Raw genomic sequence first — 18,208 nt, 5'->3', positions numbered from 1 at the left:
TATTGACATGAAAAAGTTTTGGTAACCCCTGCTGTAAGGCTCTGAGGCAACTTTCATGTTTTTATTGGGACACAAATACACGTGTTAGAAGTATTGACTAACAGAGCTGTTCTCTCTCTCTCTCTCTCTCTCTCTCTCTCTCTCTCTCTCTCTCTCTCTCTCTCTCTCTCACACACACACACACACACACACACACACACACACACACACACACGCAGGTTTATGATAATGAGGAGCCTCGAGGCGCAGGGGGAGCAGGAGCCATTTTTTCCCATTCAAGCGGAGTTGCGCGGACTGAGCGGAGCGGAGGAGCTGCTGCTGTTGTTGTTACCGGCGTGTGTGTGAGTGAGTGAGTGTGTGTGAGTCGCTCCTACCAAGGTTACTGCGGGTTTACCTCCTAAAACCATCGGGAGTGAGTGGAGAGAAGTGCGCCGCTGAGAGCATGGCTCCTCTGCAACAAAGGGAAACTCACAGGCGGAAAGTTTAAAGGAATAAGGAGCTGCGTTATTCCCCACTCGGACGACACAAACTGAGGAGCGATGCACTTCGTTAAATGGGATTTGTTGTTGATTTTCTGGTGGTGTGAGCTGGTTTCGCTGGTGCATTGTTACACCGTTCACATCAGCGAGGAGGATGCGGGGACACGGAGGACAGTGGTGGCCGGCGTGGTGCGGGACGCACGGTGCACTTTGGATCAGGTACTCGCTCCTAAATTCACAGAGCGGTTTATGGAGACGGACTCAGCGGCGGGCATTGTGTTTGTTACCGGCTCTGTAAAGTGCCCCACGCTGCGCTCCAACCCCTTCACCATATACACTGTGGCTGACTGCACGGACTCCGGATACAGGCACCTCCTCACCAGCCAGTACGAGGTGCATGTTCACGGTAGGAACTGTTCAAACAAGCGTAAAAGAAAACCTCTGTGGGACATGGAGGTGCTCAGTTTGTCTAGCAGCCACAGCCAACGCCGCTCAGAGTGCCACCAAGCAGGCTCTGCTCTATTCTCAGTGGGGGGTCTGCTCCCAGGAGCCCCCATCCGCTGCAAAGTCACCAACAGCCGCGACTTTTACTTCTCTGAGGGACACTTGTTTGTGTCTGAGACGCTGTGCTGGAGGCAGGACACACTCCTGGAGTTTGACCTGCTCTGTGATGTGCTCACAGGAACAGGACTGAGCGCTAATGTCAATCCGGTCTCCATCCACTGGCGTGTGGGGCAGGGCCCCTTCAGGCAGGGCCACATAGGGAAGCTGTTAGAGAAGGCAGCTCAGTCCGATTCAGGGATTGTGAGCAGGAGGAGGAGAAGCATCAATAGCAGCCCCCAGTTTCAGCCTCCCATGTACCAAGTGTCTGTGGCAGAGAATAAGCCGGCTGGGACACCCGTTGTTGTTTTGAAAGCTGTGGATGTGGACGAGGGGGAGGCAGGCAGGCTGGAGTATTTCATAGAGGCCCTCTTTGATAGCCGCTCCAACAACCTTTTTGCCGTGGACCCGGCCAATGGTGCTGTGTCCACAGTAGAGGTGCTGGACCGGGAGACGAAAGACACCCACGTGTTCCGTGTGACTGCAGTCGACCACGGCACACCTCGCCGTACAGCCATGGCCACCCTTACTATCACAGTCAGTGACACTAATGATCATGACCCTGTGTTTGAGCAGCAGGACTATAAGGAAAGCATCAGGGAGAATCTAGAAATAGGCTATGAGGTGTTAACTGTGAGGGCCACAGATGGCGACGCACCTGTTAATGGTAACATCCTTTATCGCATCATCAACAGTAATGGGTCCAATGATGTGTTTGAGATTGATTCAAGGTCTGGTGTCATTCGCACCAAAGGTCTGGTAGACCGAGAGGAGGTGGAAGCCTATATGTTGTTAGTTGAGGCGAATGACCAAGGTCGTGACCCCGGGCCCCGCAGTGCCACAGCTACTGTTCACATCGTGGTTGAGGATGACAATGATAATGCTCCCCAGTTCAGTGAGAAACGCTATGTTGTCCAGGTGCCAGAGGACATGGCCCCTAACACAGAGATCTTGCAGGTCACCGCCACAGATCAGGACAGAGGCAGCAACGCTGTCGTCCACTTCAGCATCATGAGCGGAAACACCAGGGGACAGTTTTATATTGATGCTCAGACGGGTAAAATGGATCTGGTGAGTCACCTGGATTATGAGGCAAACAAAGAATACACTCTAAGAATCAGAGCTCAGGATGGAGGACGCCCTCCGCTGTCCAACATCAGCGGCCTGGTGACAGTGCAGGTGATGGATGTCAATGACAACGCCCCCATTTTTGTCAGCACCCCATTTCAGGCCACCGTGCTGGAGAACGTGCCACTGGGCTACTCCATCATCCACATCCAAGCCGTGGACGCAGACTCTGGAGACAACTCCAGGCTGGAGTATCGCCTGACTGAAACCACACCAAACTTTCCCTTTAGCATCAACAACAGCACGGGGTGGATTGTAGTGGCAGCCGAGCTGGACAGGGAGAGTGTAGATTTTTACAATTTTGGAGTGGAGGCCCGCGATCACGGCTATCCTGTCATGTCCTCCTCGGCCAGTATTAGCATGACTATTCTCGACGTGAACGACAACAACCCAGAGTTCACTCAGAAGGCGTATTATATGCGACTGAATGAGGATGCAGCCGTGGGGACCAGTGTGGTAACAGTGTCAGCTGTGGACCAAGACATCAACAGTGTGGTGACGTATCAGATATCCAGTGGCAACACCCGCAACCGATTCTCCATCACGAGTCAGAGTGGTGGGGGACTCATCACACTGGCACTGCCTTTAGACTACAAACTAGAACGCCAGTATGTCCTCACTGTCACTGCGAGTGATGGTACACGCTTCGACACGGCTAAAGTGTTTGTTAACGTCACCGACGCCAACACACACCGGCCTGTGTTTCAGAGCTCACATTACACCGTCAACATCAATGAGGACAGGCCTGTGGGAACTACTGTTGTGGTGATAAGTGCCACAGATGAAGACACAGGTGAGAACGCACGCATCACCTACTTCATGGATGACAGCATCCCTCAGTTTGACATTGACTCAGACACAGGCGCCGTCACCACACAGATGGAGCTCGACTATGAGGACCAGGTTTCCTATACGCTCGCCATCACTGCACGAGATAACGGCATCCCACAGAAATCTGACACAACCTACCTGGAGATACTGGTGAACGACGTCAACGACAACTCCCCCCGCTTCCTCAGAGACCACTACGTGGGGTCTGTTATGGAGGACGTGCCTGTGTTCACCAGCGTGGTCCAGGTGTCTGCCACTGATAGAGACTCTGGCCTCAATGGTCGTGTCTTCTACACCTTCCAGGGAGGGGACGATGGCGATGGAGACTTCATAATAGAATCCACCTCTGGCATTGTTCGCACACTACGCAGATTAGACAGGGAAAATGTGCCCGTTTACAGCCTGCAGGCGTTCGCTGTAGATAAAGGTGTTCCTGCTCTGAAAACACCGGTAAACATCCACGTAACAATCTTAGATGTGAATGACAACCCCCCTGTGTTTGAGAAAGATGAGTTTGACATCCTGGTGGAGGAAAACAGCCCCATAGGCCTTGTGGTTGCACATATCTCAGCCACAGATCCAGATGAAGGCAGTAATGCACAGATTATGTACCAGATAGTTGAGGGAAACATCCCAGAAGTGTTCCAGCTGGACATCTTCTCTGGAGAACTCACTGCATTGATAGACCTGGACTATGAGACAAGATCCGAGTATGTTATCGTGGTCCAGGCCACCTCTGCCCCTCTGGTCAGCCGCGCCACTGTCCACATCAAACTTATTGACAAGAATGACAATGTGCCCGTGCTCAAAAACTTCCAGATCATCTTCAACAACTATGTCACTGACAAATCAAACAGCTTCCCCACCGGAGTGATTGGACGCATCCCTGCGCATGACCCTGACGTGTCGGATCAGCTCCACTACAGCTTCGAAGTGGGAAATGAGCTGAACTTAGTCCTCCTGAACCAAAGCACGGGGGAGATCCAGCTGAGCCAGGCGCTGGATAACAACCGGCCCCTGGAGGCCTCCATGAGGATCTCAGTGTCAGGTGAGACTGTTAGATAACTCTTTGTAATTGCAGACTCCGCCCAGTGAGTGAAAAAATAGCCTCACTGAGGTGTATTCCTACTCTGTTTCCATTAGCATTTCCTGTCTTTGCATTTACATTTTCGCTTCACTTCACCGGATAATGGAAGTGATGACGACTTAAGTATGTCTTTCTTGGCTTCAGTGTTCCACAGTGATTTCCCTGTAATAGAAATATTCATGAAGGAGGATTAATATTCACTGCAGGATATCTGTAAGACACTCCACCCCCCCCCCCCAAAAAAAAATCACTCAAAGTCTCAAAGATGTCTTTAAGTATTTAAATTGTTTCATTTGGTAAATGTAGGGCAGCCTCTGTAATTTTTTGGACCCCTCATTAAGGAGCTTTCTTGTTTACTTTAGCCTGATTTAGCTCTGTCTATTATTGTCAAGATTTAAATAGCTGTTTGTCTGAGCACGTCTGTATCCCGTGGGATCCACACTCCAGTGGGCAGACTGATCATGCTCCACAACTGCCCACCACACACCCCTCAGCTCCCCTCCCACAAACAATGAAAGACCCAATTCAATTATGGTATATTTCTATAGCTTGTTTAGAGTCAGGTTTAGGAGTTGATGGTCTTAAAGTGTTGCATTGTTTTACTGGCTTGTTCTCGCTCTAACACTCAAACTGCTGGTTTGATGGTGTATTTAAAGATAACAAAAGTTGACTGAGATGTAAATCACTGTTTGGTCCACTGGTTTGGACCTAATACGATGAGAATGGAGATGTAAATCCAAAACCAGTCTGACACTTCTATGCTGCTCATGCTCACTGCTGGTGTTGTCTTTCCTAACCTGCATGTCGTAAGCCGCCTGTGTTCCCTTCAGCTTTTAATTTTGCATGCCTGCACAAATTACAGAGTTTTATTTGTTCTAGAAATATGACTGAACTTGAATCTTACCCACAGAGAGTAGGAGGGTTATGTTGTTGTTACCCTCTGTTAGAGCTTATTTGACGCAGTGTGATCCGTTGTAAATCTGCCTTCTCTTTGACCTTGGCACAACCTAAGAGAGAAGGAAACAGAACCAGGGAACATTATTAAGAGCTTGAGCATCGAGGTTAAAGATGAAATCAAATACTTAACAAGGGCAGTGAGGATTAAGTTTGGTGGGAAGTGGGGAACCTTGGGAATTCTTTAATTTGACTGAATGAGACAGTTGAAGTGTCAATTCAGTGACTGGCAGCCTTCAAGGTCCAATGTGTAAAATTTAGGGGGATTTATTGGCAGAATATAACAGAAATGGATGCATAATAAATCAAAAAATATTATCTTATCACAATATGGCCAGGTGCAATATGAAAAACTCAGAAGTAGCAATTTTTATAGATAAAATGTGTGACAACAGCATTATAATGAAGTACTGTGGTGATGTAAGAAATATGTACAAACCCAGCAAATGTCACATCATTATTTTATTATTTTTTTCAAAATAGTGATGAAGAAATTGTCATTTGTACAAATTCCCATGGAATTTCTGTCAAAATAATCACAATTCAATCAAATTTACCATATAGTTATCGCCATTTTGCACCACCATGTTCCTACAGTCGCCCAAAACATTTATGTCAAACACTGGCAGAGTTTCAGCACCACCATGGTATAGCTCGGCCTGTTCTGGATTTTCGAGGCAGATGCCAATGAAGATATTTTTATTATTATTATTGCAACTAACAATTGTTTTTATTACCGATTTATCTCTTTATTATTTTATTAAATGATCAATTGGTTGTTTGATCTATAAAATGTCAGAAAATGGGGAAATTCTTTGATCAGTGTTTCCCAAAACCCAAGGTGACGTCCTCAAATGTCTTATTTTGTCCATAACCCAAAGATATTTAGTTGATAAAGAAGCCAGATTTTTTTTTTTTTAATTATTTATTTATTTGTTTTTTGGAATTTTGCCTCTATTTGATGGGGACAGCAGAGGATATGACAGGAGAGGGGTGGAGTGAGAGAGGGGATGACACACAGGAAATGAACAGGCGGGAGTCAAATTGGCAGCTGCTGCAGAGGACCCACAGTCTCAGAACATGGGGTGCTACAGGGGCGCCTCCAGAAATTTTTTACTTAAAATGTCTCAAAATGGTTAATCAATTAATAAAACAGTTGGTGATTAATGTAATAGCCGATTTATTGTTGCAGCTCAAAATATTAGATCGAAACAGTTGTGACATCGATGTATTGGCTGATATTGCAGTTTTCCGTCAAATGTGGTTATCAAACACTTGTGACAAAGATATGTACTGGAGGCAGGATATTTTACAATTTAACAATAATCGTTGTTGTCCAAAATGACAACAGGGTCCTGAAACAGTAAATTCTCACCAGTATTTTTAATTGATATAAACACAGAAAAAAAAACATGAACAGAACAAAACATATGTACATATTTAACTTGAAATAAGAATAAAATATGCATTAAAATTCTACCTATAAAGAAAAACTTAAAAAAAAATTATGTTCTGTTAAAAAAAGTTTCCCAATTGAAGCATATAGGCCAATACTGGGCCAGTAATGTCTGCTACTGCAACTAATATATTGGTCTGGCTCAACACTATAGGTTCTCTTAAATGCTTGGAAAAGGAGGATGAGACAAGGTTGTTTGCAACATGCAAACTCACTGCTAGATGCCAGGAAATCCTACACACAAACTGGTCCATGAAGTGCTTCCGTGTTTGTTTATGAGGTGAAACTGAATAGCAGATATACTGTATGGTTGGAGTGGGTAGCTGTTATAATGAATTGGATCTGAGCTTTGCCTCTCCGGAGAACAATAGTGATCTGTCGATTCAGGGGCAAGCGCTAGAGCTCATACCAGGCTGTGGTTGGGGGCAACAGCTGTGACTCCACTACGGACCAATTAGAAGCTGTGTCTCCCCAGCGCGTCCCGCACCTGCTGGGGTTTATGTGTCAGCACCCCTGCAGGAGACGGAGGGAGATGGAGGGAGGCAGAAGGACGGATGGGGGAAGGGGTGGAGGGTTAAGTTGCGGTTGTGTAAACTGGGAACATGTTGGAAAGTACAGTCGTACTGTAACAGGGCAGGAAAGTCATTAGACAGACGGGGGCTGTTGGAGGAGGAGATGGGGTTGGAAGATGAGCTCCTCCAATAGATGCAGCTGACCCCAATTTTCAAAGGCTCCTGCCTCCAGGGACCTCCCAAGTCTTCCATTATCTCTCTCTTTATGCTGCCGTTTAAGAGGCCCCATATGATGGACGATTTTTGATGGGCTTCTTTTGTATGTTGTTGGACTGTGATTAACGTTGTTTCTGAGCACTGCTCTTCACACTGAAATGGATGTAACAGTCCTAATGTAGCTACACTTTGCTTCAAGTTTAAAGGGTTTCCTATGCAGTAGCTTTGGGAAGGTAACCTTTAAAATAATCCAGAGATTATGATGATCTTCTTAAAGTTGAATTCGGGAATATAATCCTTTGCATTGTCCCAAGTCACAGACGTACAGTAATTACTTTTCAGATAAAACTGGACCTCACTTTGGCCTAAAATTTGATCTAAAATAATTAAATTAAGTATAGTATTTAACTGATCAATCCTGTAATCACTTTATGTCAGTAAAAAACATGTAATCTTTTAATCCCTCTATTCATTGAAACATCTGACCATCATCTTAAATATAAGCATCTGTGCCTGATACAGTTTATATAGAGTCCTGCGGTCATGTTTAGAACCTGGGTAATCTTACAGAGGGGTAAAGATAACAGGTAATGAGATTTTAAATCTAAATGGTTAATGTGTGCTTTTAATGCTTAATTATATCTCATATTTAAAAAAGTAATGTCAGAATATTGATAGTGTGCTTGTGATATCAGGGTCTATATTAACTGGTAAATTGATTATTTTTCTTCTCTGGAAAGCTTTTCAATCTGTACTTAATGCTAAACTGTGCAGGAGTCAAATTAGAGGGAACAAGGACCTCCTCCTCTTTACTTGCATCAAAAACACCATAAAGATAATTGCTAACAATCATGTCACCTGAGGTGCAAATAAAACTGAGTTAAGTAGTGTGCAGTGTACTATATTTAAGCAGAGCTACCTGAGTAAAATTGATTCAAATGTTTAGCCTCATTGCAATTTAATAGTTTTATTTAATTCTGCAAATGCAGCAGTTTGCCACCCAGGTTGACAAATGCACAACAAATAGAGAAAAGAAGCTTAGTTACGGTCTGAGCCAATATGTGTAAAAACTATGTATGAAGTCGGTCAAAATCAAAAACACTTAGAGAAGCCGTACTAAAGCATATGGGATGATTTAAGAAGAATTGTGAAGATGAACAGTTGTACAGTATGACAAAATCGGAGAAAGGACTTGCAATTACATAATAAATGCTTTGACAGTCGTGGTTAAGTGGGCTCAATATGCTCTTTGTTTTCTTTATGATTCAGTGGTCACTGACAGAACCACTGGAAGTTGATCCTGGCAACAAAGTGTGTTCATAAATGTGAAAGTCACCCTTTTATATTAAAGTATTTAAATTGAATGATACAATTTTCTTCCATGATAAGATAACCCTTTATTAAACTCCCTCTGGGGAAATTTGCAGTGTTGCAGCGGCAAAAGGGATAGCACATTAACTGAAGCATTAATAGAAAGCAAAATATTAAGTGAACAGTGAACAGCAAGATATAATTAATAGGTAAAGATATAAAAATGAGATATAAACAAAACAAAATAAAATAATAAGAACAATATAGGCCAAACGTGAAACAGACTCAGTTGATTAAATCCATCTCTAAATTTAAATATTGCACAGTTTGATATGAATTGATATTGCATCAAGTTCAATAACTTGACTAATGCTCACAACACAGAATATTGCTGTTCAGACTGCTCTATAATCATTCAAACCATTAGCAGGCACTTAAAAACACATCTGACAACCACATAACGTAATGATCCTGCTGTGTTACTGTGCATTGGCTCTGTGCAGAGGCATAAATTAGTGATTATAACCATTTAATTATGTTATCCAGTGAAAGAGTCAGATTTACAGCAGCGGTGTGCGGGCGTTGGGCCTGCCTCTGTACTAAATGACAGGAAGGAGAAGGATAAAGTCATATTAAAGTGATGTCTGCATTAATTGGTTTTTGCGCTGAGAGTTTGGCTCCAGATTTAAGGGATCTGTTGAACACTCGCTCACATTTCTGACATGTTAAAGATAAAACTGACGATGTGGTGATAGTATTCATCATGTGTCACTTGTGTAAGATATGAAGAATTGTGGTCACGCTGCGGAGTGAGAGGCTGGTTGTCGTCTGTGGGATTAAATTTGCTGCATCTGTATCCTGGGATCTGTCAGAGCACAGTGTTGACATACTCAGGGGCTGATCTACTGTTCCCAGGCAAGCGTGAGCCTGCATAAATAGATGTTTGCATTTGATGGCAAAGATTCCTTTCCCTGCTCTTCTTTCATCATGAAAACCCTCTTAATTTCCGTATAGAAAGTATAGATAATCCTCCATTATCCTCCAATTTTGAACACCTTATTATCCGTGTTAGTTTGAATATGAGGTCAGTTTGTTGTTTCCTTTGTAGGTTTGTCACTGATATGTTAATGCGTAAATTCCTGTGTATGTCTTCCTCTATAATGTGTGTCTGTAAAAGTGTCACGCTTAAATTTGAGCCTCCTGTCTGGTAGATATACAGTGTATACATTATAACAACTATGCCATCAGGACACTTTGTCCTTGTTTTAATCAAATTCTGAATCCAAGCCAATATCAACCCCCGTGCTCACTTTGCAAATGCCAATGCATAGATTTAACACGCCTCCACAGCTAATGATGGCAGTTTGATTCAGCTCACACCACACTGCAGGTTGTACATATGCTCAAATTACATGGTGGACAGCAGATATTTGCTCTCTCTGGTCACTGTCAGGAGAGGAGAGACCCTTTTAAGTTTGGAGTGTGAGTTTGAAGTGGCTGTGGATGCTCCAAGGTTAAACTGCTTCGCTGTCAAACTTGTCTGAGCCAAACTTGCTGGCATTCAGCCCGGCTAATGGCAGCAAACAATGAATACAATTATATGTAGCAAGTTTTTTTGTTTCTCAAAGATGTTTTGGTCCTGTGATAACTTTTGACATTTTAAGGTTTTACTTGCACAATATCTAAGGTCTCTCTCGCATTAAAACAAAAGATGCATTTTAATGACATCTGAAATAGCATGGCATCATGATTCTAGTAGTCTTTCAAAGTCTTAGTCTTCCAAAAAAAAAAATAAATCTATGACAAGACTCAGGCATAAATTGTGTTCACTGACAAGATAATGCATTAAAGTTTTATTCATGTTACATTAAGTCACATTTGCTGGCAAAGGTGGAAAAGTACACACGTCCTTTAATAATAGAGAAGTACAGACACTTAAAAGTAGAAGTACTGATTTTTCATCATGTCACATCGTTTATGTAGTTTTGTCTTGTCATGCCTATTGTGCGTGATATGTGCTGATAGATACACCAAGGAATGGTCTGTTCTATGAGTTATTGTTCCATCCATTTAGGTTCAAATAAATCTTGATGTTGGGAAGGTGGCGCCCAATTATGCAAAAGAAAAATAATCAATAATTCCACTCAAAGGCATTAAAACTATTATTGATCCTGTTTTAAAAATGTAAGAAGTAGAAAGTACAGATATTTTTGTTAATATGTAGTAGAGTAAAAGTAAAAAATTGTCAAAAAAAAAACTAAAATTACTTTAAATACAGATATCTGTATATGTCGGATGGAAGTTAATGACTAGTTGAGAACTAGTGGCTGGTGGGAAACACATTATTTTGATTAAATTACAGATTTCTCTGAGTTTTACTGTCATTTAAAACATTTGGGAATAATGTAGGTACACAACCCAACAACATATATAATATAGAGCAAATGTTTTTAGACATTTAAATGTGGAAATAAGGGATTCCCTGAACACGTTTTTGTTTTCCCCTTCACTGATCCTGATAGCCAATCATGTATGAGTCATATCAGCGCTGATTGGAAGTATTGAGTGTACGACCAGATGAGACTTGGATTATACTGCAAAAGTTATATGAGTGTTTTTAACAGTAAACAGCAGATAGATCTGGGCATCCCTGGTGAAATACACTGTTTTACTTCGTTTTTTCCCAGTACAGAATACTTGTCGGTGTTCTGTGTGGTCAAATGTGTTTGTATTAGACCAACTTTTGCCCCTGCCCTTTGCCATCCTTGCATAAGATTATACTTCATGACTGGAATTTTAATGGAGGAAACTCTCTGCTTTGCTGTATAAGTGAGAGCCAAGACATTCACAGCCAGCGTAATTTCATTATAATCTATTAAACCTTTAAGCCGTCTGTGGAGGGACTTTCTCAGGGGGTTGTCCTCTGTAACACTAGCCCATCAAGCTGCACAAATCTGGTATATTTCTGTATGTGTGTGTGTGTGTGTGTGTGTGTGTGTGTGGCCTCCAACAGCTGGACTGCTCTGATTGCCTTTTCTCTTCACCATCATGTAATTATTTCGCTCAAGCGCAGTGTACCTTGGATTTCTGTGTTCTTTATGGTTGATGAAATTCTCTTTTCCATATGGTTGATTCATAGGACTCAAAGTCACAGCTTGCAAATGCTCGCCCCGTGTTTTTGCGCGACTGGAGTCATTCGTAATGCACTCCTTTCATTCTCCGTGCTTCCCTGGATGGCGTTAGTCACACTTGCAGGCTTGCCTGGAATGTTTGTAGCACTGTTTCTCTTCTTTTTTTCTCCCTTTAACATCACCTATCACCTTGATCCTGTTTCTCTTTCTCTCTTTTTGTTTGCCTGTCACCATTCCCCATTTTTCTCCTATCTAGCCGGGTCTATAGCTCTCACCCCTGCACCCTCCACTGTCCCCTCCCATCATTTCAAGCTCCTCGGCCCTCCCCTCTTCACCCCCTCTCTGTCTCTCCCTCCTTTGACTGTTGTCCCCCCCTCTCTCCCCTGTGAAAGGAAGAATGCCTAAGAGAAATGCTTTGTTAAGCACCCAGTTGTCATGGTGAACCCAGCAATGCCTGAGAAATTCCTTGTGGGTGGGGACGAGGGGTAAGGTCCCTTTTGTGGAGTGAAGATGGGGGGGAGGGGAGGCACATAAAGTTCTAAAGAGCAACTGTCCCCCTCTCCCTCTTTCCAGTGAAGCATGTAAGGCTTTCTTGGACCTGTAATGCTCCAGGACACACTGACCTGTCCTGCGACTGCTTTCACCCCGTAAGCATTTTTACAAGATGCGCAGCAAGTCAGCCAACACCTGACGGCAGATATAAACTTTTCATTTGCAGACTTTTTGGAGGATGAAGTCTATTCTAGCATGCGACAGACTTCAGAGGCCCCCATGAGTTTAAAGCTCACAGTGATGTGATAGTGTCGTCTTTAAGCTCTTTGAATTGTGACACAGATGCGCTCAGAGGGTATCCGATTTCTTGCTTCCAGGTTGTTTCACAGTGGTAGAACATCCTCCTGTGGGCCTCGCTCCTCCACGCTTGGTTGCATTGAAGGTCTGGACAAGCTGAGGCGGGGTGAGGGTGAGGAGGTGGGGGATGACATCATCTATATGTAAGAAGGGGAAATCGTGTTTGGGATTAGGGCTGGTGCATCGCTGGGGTGAGACCTTGTGGTGCTTGCATATATCTCAGCGTTGTCCTGCATTGTCCTCCCTATCCCAGCAGACAATGGGAGTTTGCTCTGTCTGGGGCTGCCCCCCCTCCACCCCTCCCCATCTGTCTTTGTGTCCACTTGTTTGCCCCGGTGCTGCTGTCTTCTCTCCAGTTACACCCGTCCTGTTGTTCATCCATGAATTATCCTATTTACTGTATGGTCTGATGCAGGCGCTTTTTAAAACCACTGACAGAGAACATATAACTCTAGTACAGTGATTCCCAACCAGGGGAACTTGTACCGCAAGGTACAAATGTGAGGTGGAAAAAAAACATAAAAATTATGATTCAGTCAAGAAATATATATATACACATTGGATCGGCTGTAACACTCGAGAGTTTAAAAACAAGTTACCAAAGCAAGATGACGACTAGCTAAAAGTATTTGATAAATGGTTGAAATGTAGCTGAACATAGTAAATATATGGTTGAAATGACTAACAGCAAGGAATAAATAACTTATCATAGTTAGCTTAAAGTAATATATAAATTTATTAAAGCTAAAGGTCATAAACATATTTTTTTAGATAGTTAATTAAAACTAGAGGAAAGCAAGTCATTGTTTTGCAAGTCACAAGTAAGTCCCAAGTCCCCAGTTAAGTGCTTGGTGAAGACTGAGAAGTCCTAAACTTTGACTTTTGAGTCCTAAATAAGTCATAATGTAATAGTGAGTTTCCAGCCACTCTGATTTACAAAGTTGCTTAGCTTTTAAGCTGAGGTTAGCTAAGTATTACCTCGTTCAAACAAGGTGGATCTGAGAAATTAAATGTCAACTTGCTGGGAACGAGGAAATGAGGTTAAATTGATTGATTCGCGGCACACTTTTTAAATAACACATTTTTTTTTAATCTTTGGGCATGAGGGAAGATCTCAAATATTTTCAAGTCAAAAGGTTCAAGTCCAAGTGAAGCTACGAGTCACTGGTGTTCAAATCCAAGTTGAGTTGCAGGTCATGTGATTAAAGTCCACACAACTAATGGATAATTGTGTGAAATAGTTTTCTGAAAATAGTGTATGAATAGCTAAATGCATGGCTTGAATGGTTGAAGTGTTCATCTTCAGCCGCTCTGAGTCCAGTATGAATACAAACTTGAACAAACCATCTTAACTATCAGTATGAAAGAATATATATTATCCATCTTAAAATCACTTTAGGCTATTTAAACTTGTTTGGAACTTGACAGACATTGTTGATGAAGGGTTACTTGAGTTCACCTGATAGAGCTGTTGGGAATTACTGGTCTGGTACTGTGGACAGTATTTCCTTCCATGTAGTCAAAATAATTGCAGTCCTCCCCTGGAATACAAAAACCACTTCAAGTACATGCTTCTCACACTGTGAACGTGACAGATTATGTTTCTTTAACAGGCCGTTACCTTTACGCCACACTGCGCTCAGTTAGTATCGAAGCAGTCCATAGATTTCACAGTGACCTGGTTTCATGTGCTTCAACTCTGCCGTGCAAACTGTCAACATTGGGCTGTTAAGACACGAGGGTGAGAGGTGTGACTGGTAGAGGTGGTGAACCGTAGCGTTCAGGAGTTTGAGATGTTTCGTCACCATCTAATTTATATTAACACTGACAGGAGGGCATCAGGCTAACAAAACAGATGGTTTCCCCTTGAGCTACTACAGCTGTATGATTGTGCTTTCACAGTTTGGTGGCACTGAATGAATGAACAGTGACTATTAATACTGTTCAAAGATGTGCAGGTGGATTCTTTTTCCCTTCATTTTTTCACATTTGTTAAACTGAAAAGGCTGTTTTTCGGTTTGACTTTCCAAAAATAATACTTGTGACAATGTTCAGACAAAAAACTGTTGGGATAAGTTAATAAAATAGCTGTTAGTTTTATTTTAGCACTGCTGTCAAACCTGGAGTATGGCTTGCAGTTGTTTCGTGCTCTGTTTTAAATCCTCCTAATAAAAGACAATGTTGTTATTGTGCTGCTAGATGCTCGCTATCCAATATCTATCAAATGGCTATTGGTACGTTTGAATAACAGCCTCATGCTTGGTCACGTCGCTGCATGCTAATGTCTCTTTACTACGGCGCTGACAGCAGTTTTCCTTTGATATGCAAATGTTCTGATTGGAAGAGTTCAGATCCTTTTCTGTGGCTCTAAAGCCGCTTCGCTATGGAGGAAGAATCTGTGGAATGTCCTTGTCTTCTCGTGGTTTTCAGATACAGCAGAAAAGTGTCATCGGGGGAAGCTGTCCGCAAATGAGTATGGATGGCCTTTCTCCAATATAGTCAGCTTTCCTCCTGAATGGAGAAATCAGGAGAGGGATTGTGGGTTTGCTGCTCTGACTCCTCTGGACAGAAATCCTTCAGCTGACATTGAGCTGCACAAGCAGTTTTCATTATTGACCTCGCAGGTGCAGGCACTGTAGGAATTAGGTGTTTTTGTGTTGTGTTTATCATTCCAGCTGATCTTTGTTCTTTTTTCTAACTATTAAAGCGTAATTGCTCTGCAGAAGAAGATAAAACAGCCAGTTACAGTAAATCTGGTTTTTCTTTAATAATTTATAATAATAAAAACAAGGTCGGGGATGTATGAATATTTATTTACCCTCTATATTTCTCTGTTCTCAAACAAACGAACACACACAGACATACATGCACATGCTCGCACACAGTGGAATTGATAATTGCACATTATGGTGTTCAGTGTAATTTGTGTTGCTTGATGTAACGGCATTAACATTGCTCAGATAACAGCAAATCTGCTGCGTGGGAGTTAGAGCATGCTGTCCATTCCCTCCTCGGAGAGTGCGATTTGCAAGTAGGTTTTCTGTTGTACATGGGCTGCTGGCGCTCAGATGTGTGTAATTTTGTGGTTCAGCTTTTTCCCCCCAACAATGGAACCAACAATACATTTTTCAACCAGGTGGAGGTGAGATGCTTTTCATCCCAAATCATCCACAAATCTGCCTCTGTCTGCTGTCATTGTGAGCTGAAAATTCCCCAAGCGGTGGTTGTTCAAGAATGTTTTTGGAGATTAGAGAAGCTTTAACATTGTCTCAGCCCTCATGGCAGATTTTACCCCCCAGGCAACTAATTTCTCAACTACCTAAGCTCAGCAATTTAGTACTCACCAAAATTATTAGTGTTCTAATTCATATCTAACCCAGCAAATTATGGGTGTATTTTAAAATGACTGTTTCTGTAAATGGAGTCTAGTGGCTTTTGGCAAGCTGCTTCTGGTGAAACAAAAAGGGATCGTGCTCTTTGACAAACAGTGCTATCTCTGCTGCAGCAATCTTTTCCATAACGTTGTCAGACATGTATAAAATATCCTGAGTCTGTCAGTGGCAAAAACAATCACAAACTTTGACAGTCTAGATGGATTACATGGCTGCATTGGTCTTGCTCAACACTGGACTAGTTACAACAATTATTGTCACCAATTAGTTGCAAATAGGGCCCAAGTTGAAAAACACCAGAGTTACCCTTTAAATCTGATGCCTCAGTTAATAGTTATATCTTGTTATATACTGAATATACCCCCCCAAATATTAAAATGATTTTGATGACTCGTCTTGAATTCAGAGGTGTGTACATACGATTCTCAAATCAAAGGTGATTTAGGAGACTAGCTAACCTGCCCATCACACAAAACTGCTTTTTTTTACAGTTAGCAGAGTGGTATCAGTAGCAGACCTGTGCTTGAATTTCTGTTGTAAAAAACTTTGTTGAAGGACTAGTTTGAGATTTTGGAAATGTGGCAAAGAGTTCAATGAAAAAATCTGTACCACTTTCATGTCTGTCCATTAAATATGAAGCTGCAGCCAGCTAGATTATCTTAGCGTAATGACTGGAAACAGCTAGTCTGGCTCCGTCCAAAACTAATAAAATCCACCTACTACCAGAGTGTTTTCCCCCCATATTAGACTGATAATGTGTTTAGCGAGAGCTGTCTCCAGTGCTGGTACAGTGTTAAAAAGAAGTGTGGAGATAAGTCTGGCTATGCAAGACTGTGGCCGCAGTAATATTACTGGGAATGATATCAAGTGGAGTTTGCAAATATGGATTTTGATTCTATCTTAAGAATTTACTGCTTTAGAGCAAAAATTTGTGATGTTTTTTTCCCCTTTTTGAATCTTCAGACAATTCTACCAAGTTTGGTTGATGGGTAGCAGAAATTAGTAGGTGGGTCTTTGCTGAGGGAATTTGGACTAATCACCTAAAATCCTGGCTGTGACTTCTGGGTAAGCATGCTTTGGTCCTTGTTGAGGAGCTTTTCTTTATTTCTGATGGCTTGATGGTGATGTAAACCCCGCTGTAGGTGGATGGAGGCCTGGCAGGAGTCGTTAAAGTGTTTTATGTGGAGCGTGGTGGTGGTGGGGTGTCAGCAGCCCTTGCCGTTGCTTATCTAGTGGGGGGTCAGGAAGAGGGGAGAAGGTGGGGGGTGTGTAGGGGGTAATGAGATGAAAAATCTGTCCCTCCCTTTGCAATGCATAGTCCCTATCCCTCCCCACCCCCCGACCAGTCATCAGGCTCCATTCATGCAGCAGTTGAGTGTGTTTCACCTTTCAGCCTCAGTTAATTCAAGCAGGCCGCTCCACAGCCGCATTTTACTGCGCCCCTTTTGATCACCAGGACTTGAGATTCCAGCTTTTAAATTAAATAGACACCGAACAGAGCACACTTAGTTTTTAATGAAGGAGACAACTGATAAGCTTGATCTAACAGATTCGAGACAAACTTAAATACTGCCTGCCAGAGCACTGAGCCACAGAGGTCCAACATCATGATAAACTTCTGCTGCCTCTGTCTTTAGTCCACATCAGCTCTCATTAATGTCTGTTCAGGACTGACTTTTTTTCTTTCTTCTTTACTGGGGTGTTGATTGAACCTCAGCGTGCTGACTGGTATGAATTTGAGAATTAAGCCTGTTGTCCCGCCGGGCGCTTTCTTTTCCAGGACGTCCACTTGAGGTCCACTCCCATGACATCACAAAGATCCCAGTGCAGCAAAAATACTCTAAAACACTTTGGTTAGCTTTAGTCTGGCATGGGAGCCAGTTTTAATCACATTTTGGCATTTTTCTTAACTACTTTCCATGAAAAGTCTGTATTTCACAAAAATATGACACCTGCTACGCCTTTCTTTTGTTTTAAAGCAGGGTTAGGCAGTTTATTTTGGCGTTATTGGGCTAAACGTCCATACTAACCTTTAAAAATGATGTAACTCAAGTGGCCTGTGAGAAAACTAGACTTCTGCTCCTGCTAGGGCAGGGTATCGTTCATTTTGATACTGATGCCTTGACTTTGATACCAGTTCCTGGGCAATACTTTTTAACACCAGTTCCACTTTTATGAAATCCATTTTAACAAAACAAAAATTACATTACGCATTATGGTACAATTACTCGCGTCAAAGGAGGAAACTGTTCAAAGACCCAG

At 42.6% G+C, this 18,208-nt stretch overlaps 1 protein-coding gene across 2 annotated transcripts in view; it reads left to right on the top strand.

Moving 5' to 3' along the window:
- Nucleotides 1–286: 286 nt before the first annotated feature.
- The window catches only part of celsr2 (cadherin, EGF LAG seven-pass G-type receptor 2), an 86,513-nt gene continuing 68,591 nt past the window's right edge, over nucleotides 287–18,208 (top strand). For both annotated transcript variants that reach the window (XM_084734138.1, XM_084734130.1), the window contains exon 1: nucleotides 287–4,086. In XM_084734138.1, the coding sequence (XP_084590264.1) occupies nucleotides 540–4,086 (3,547 nt within the window). In that variant the 5' untranslated portion in view covers nucleotides 287–539. The remainder of the gene's footprint in view (nucleotides 4,087–18,208) is intronic.

Source organism: Lutjanus erythropterus, chromosome 2, assembly GCF_056507025.1.
Source record: "Lutjanus erythropterus isolate fLutEry1 chromosome 2, fLutEry1.hap2, whole genome shotgun sequence".
In the NCBI taxonomy this organism is placed as follows: Eukaryota; Metazoa; Chordata; class Actinopteri; order Lutjaniformes; family Lutjanidae; genus Lutjanus; species Lutjanus erythropterus.
The sequence above is the reverse complement of the archived record's forward strand: the minus strand, read 5'-3'. Positions and strand labels throughout refer to the sequence as shown.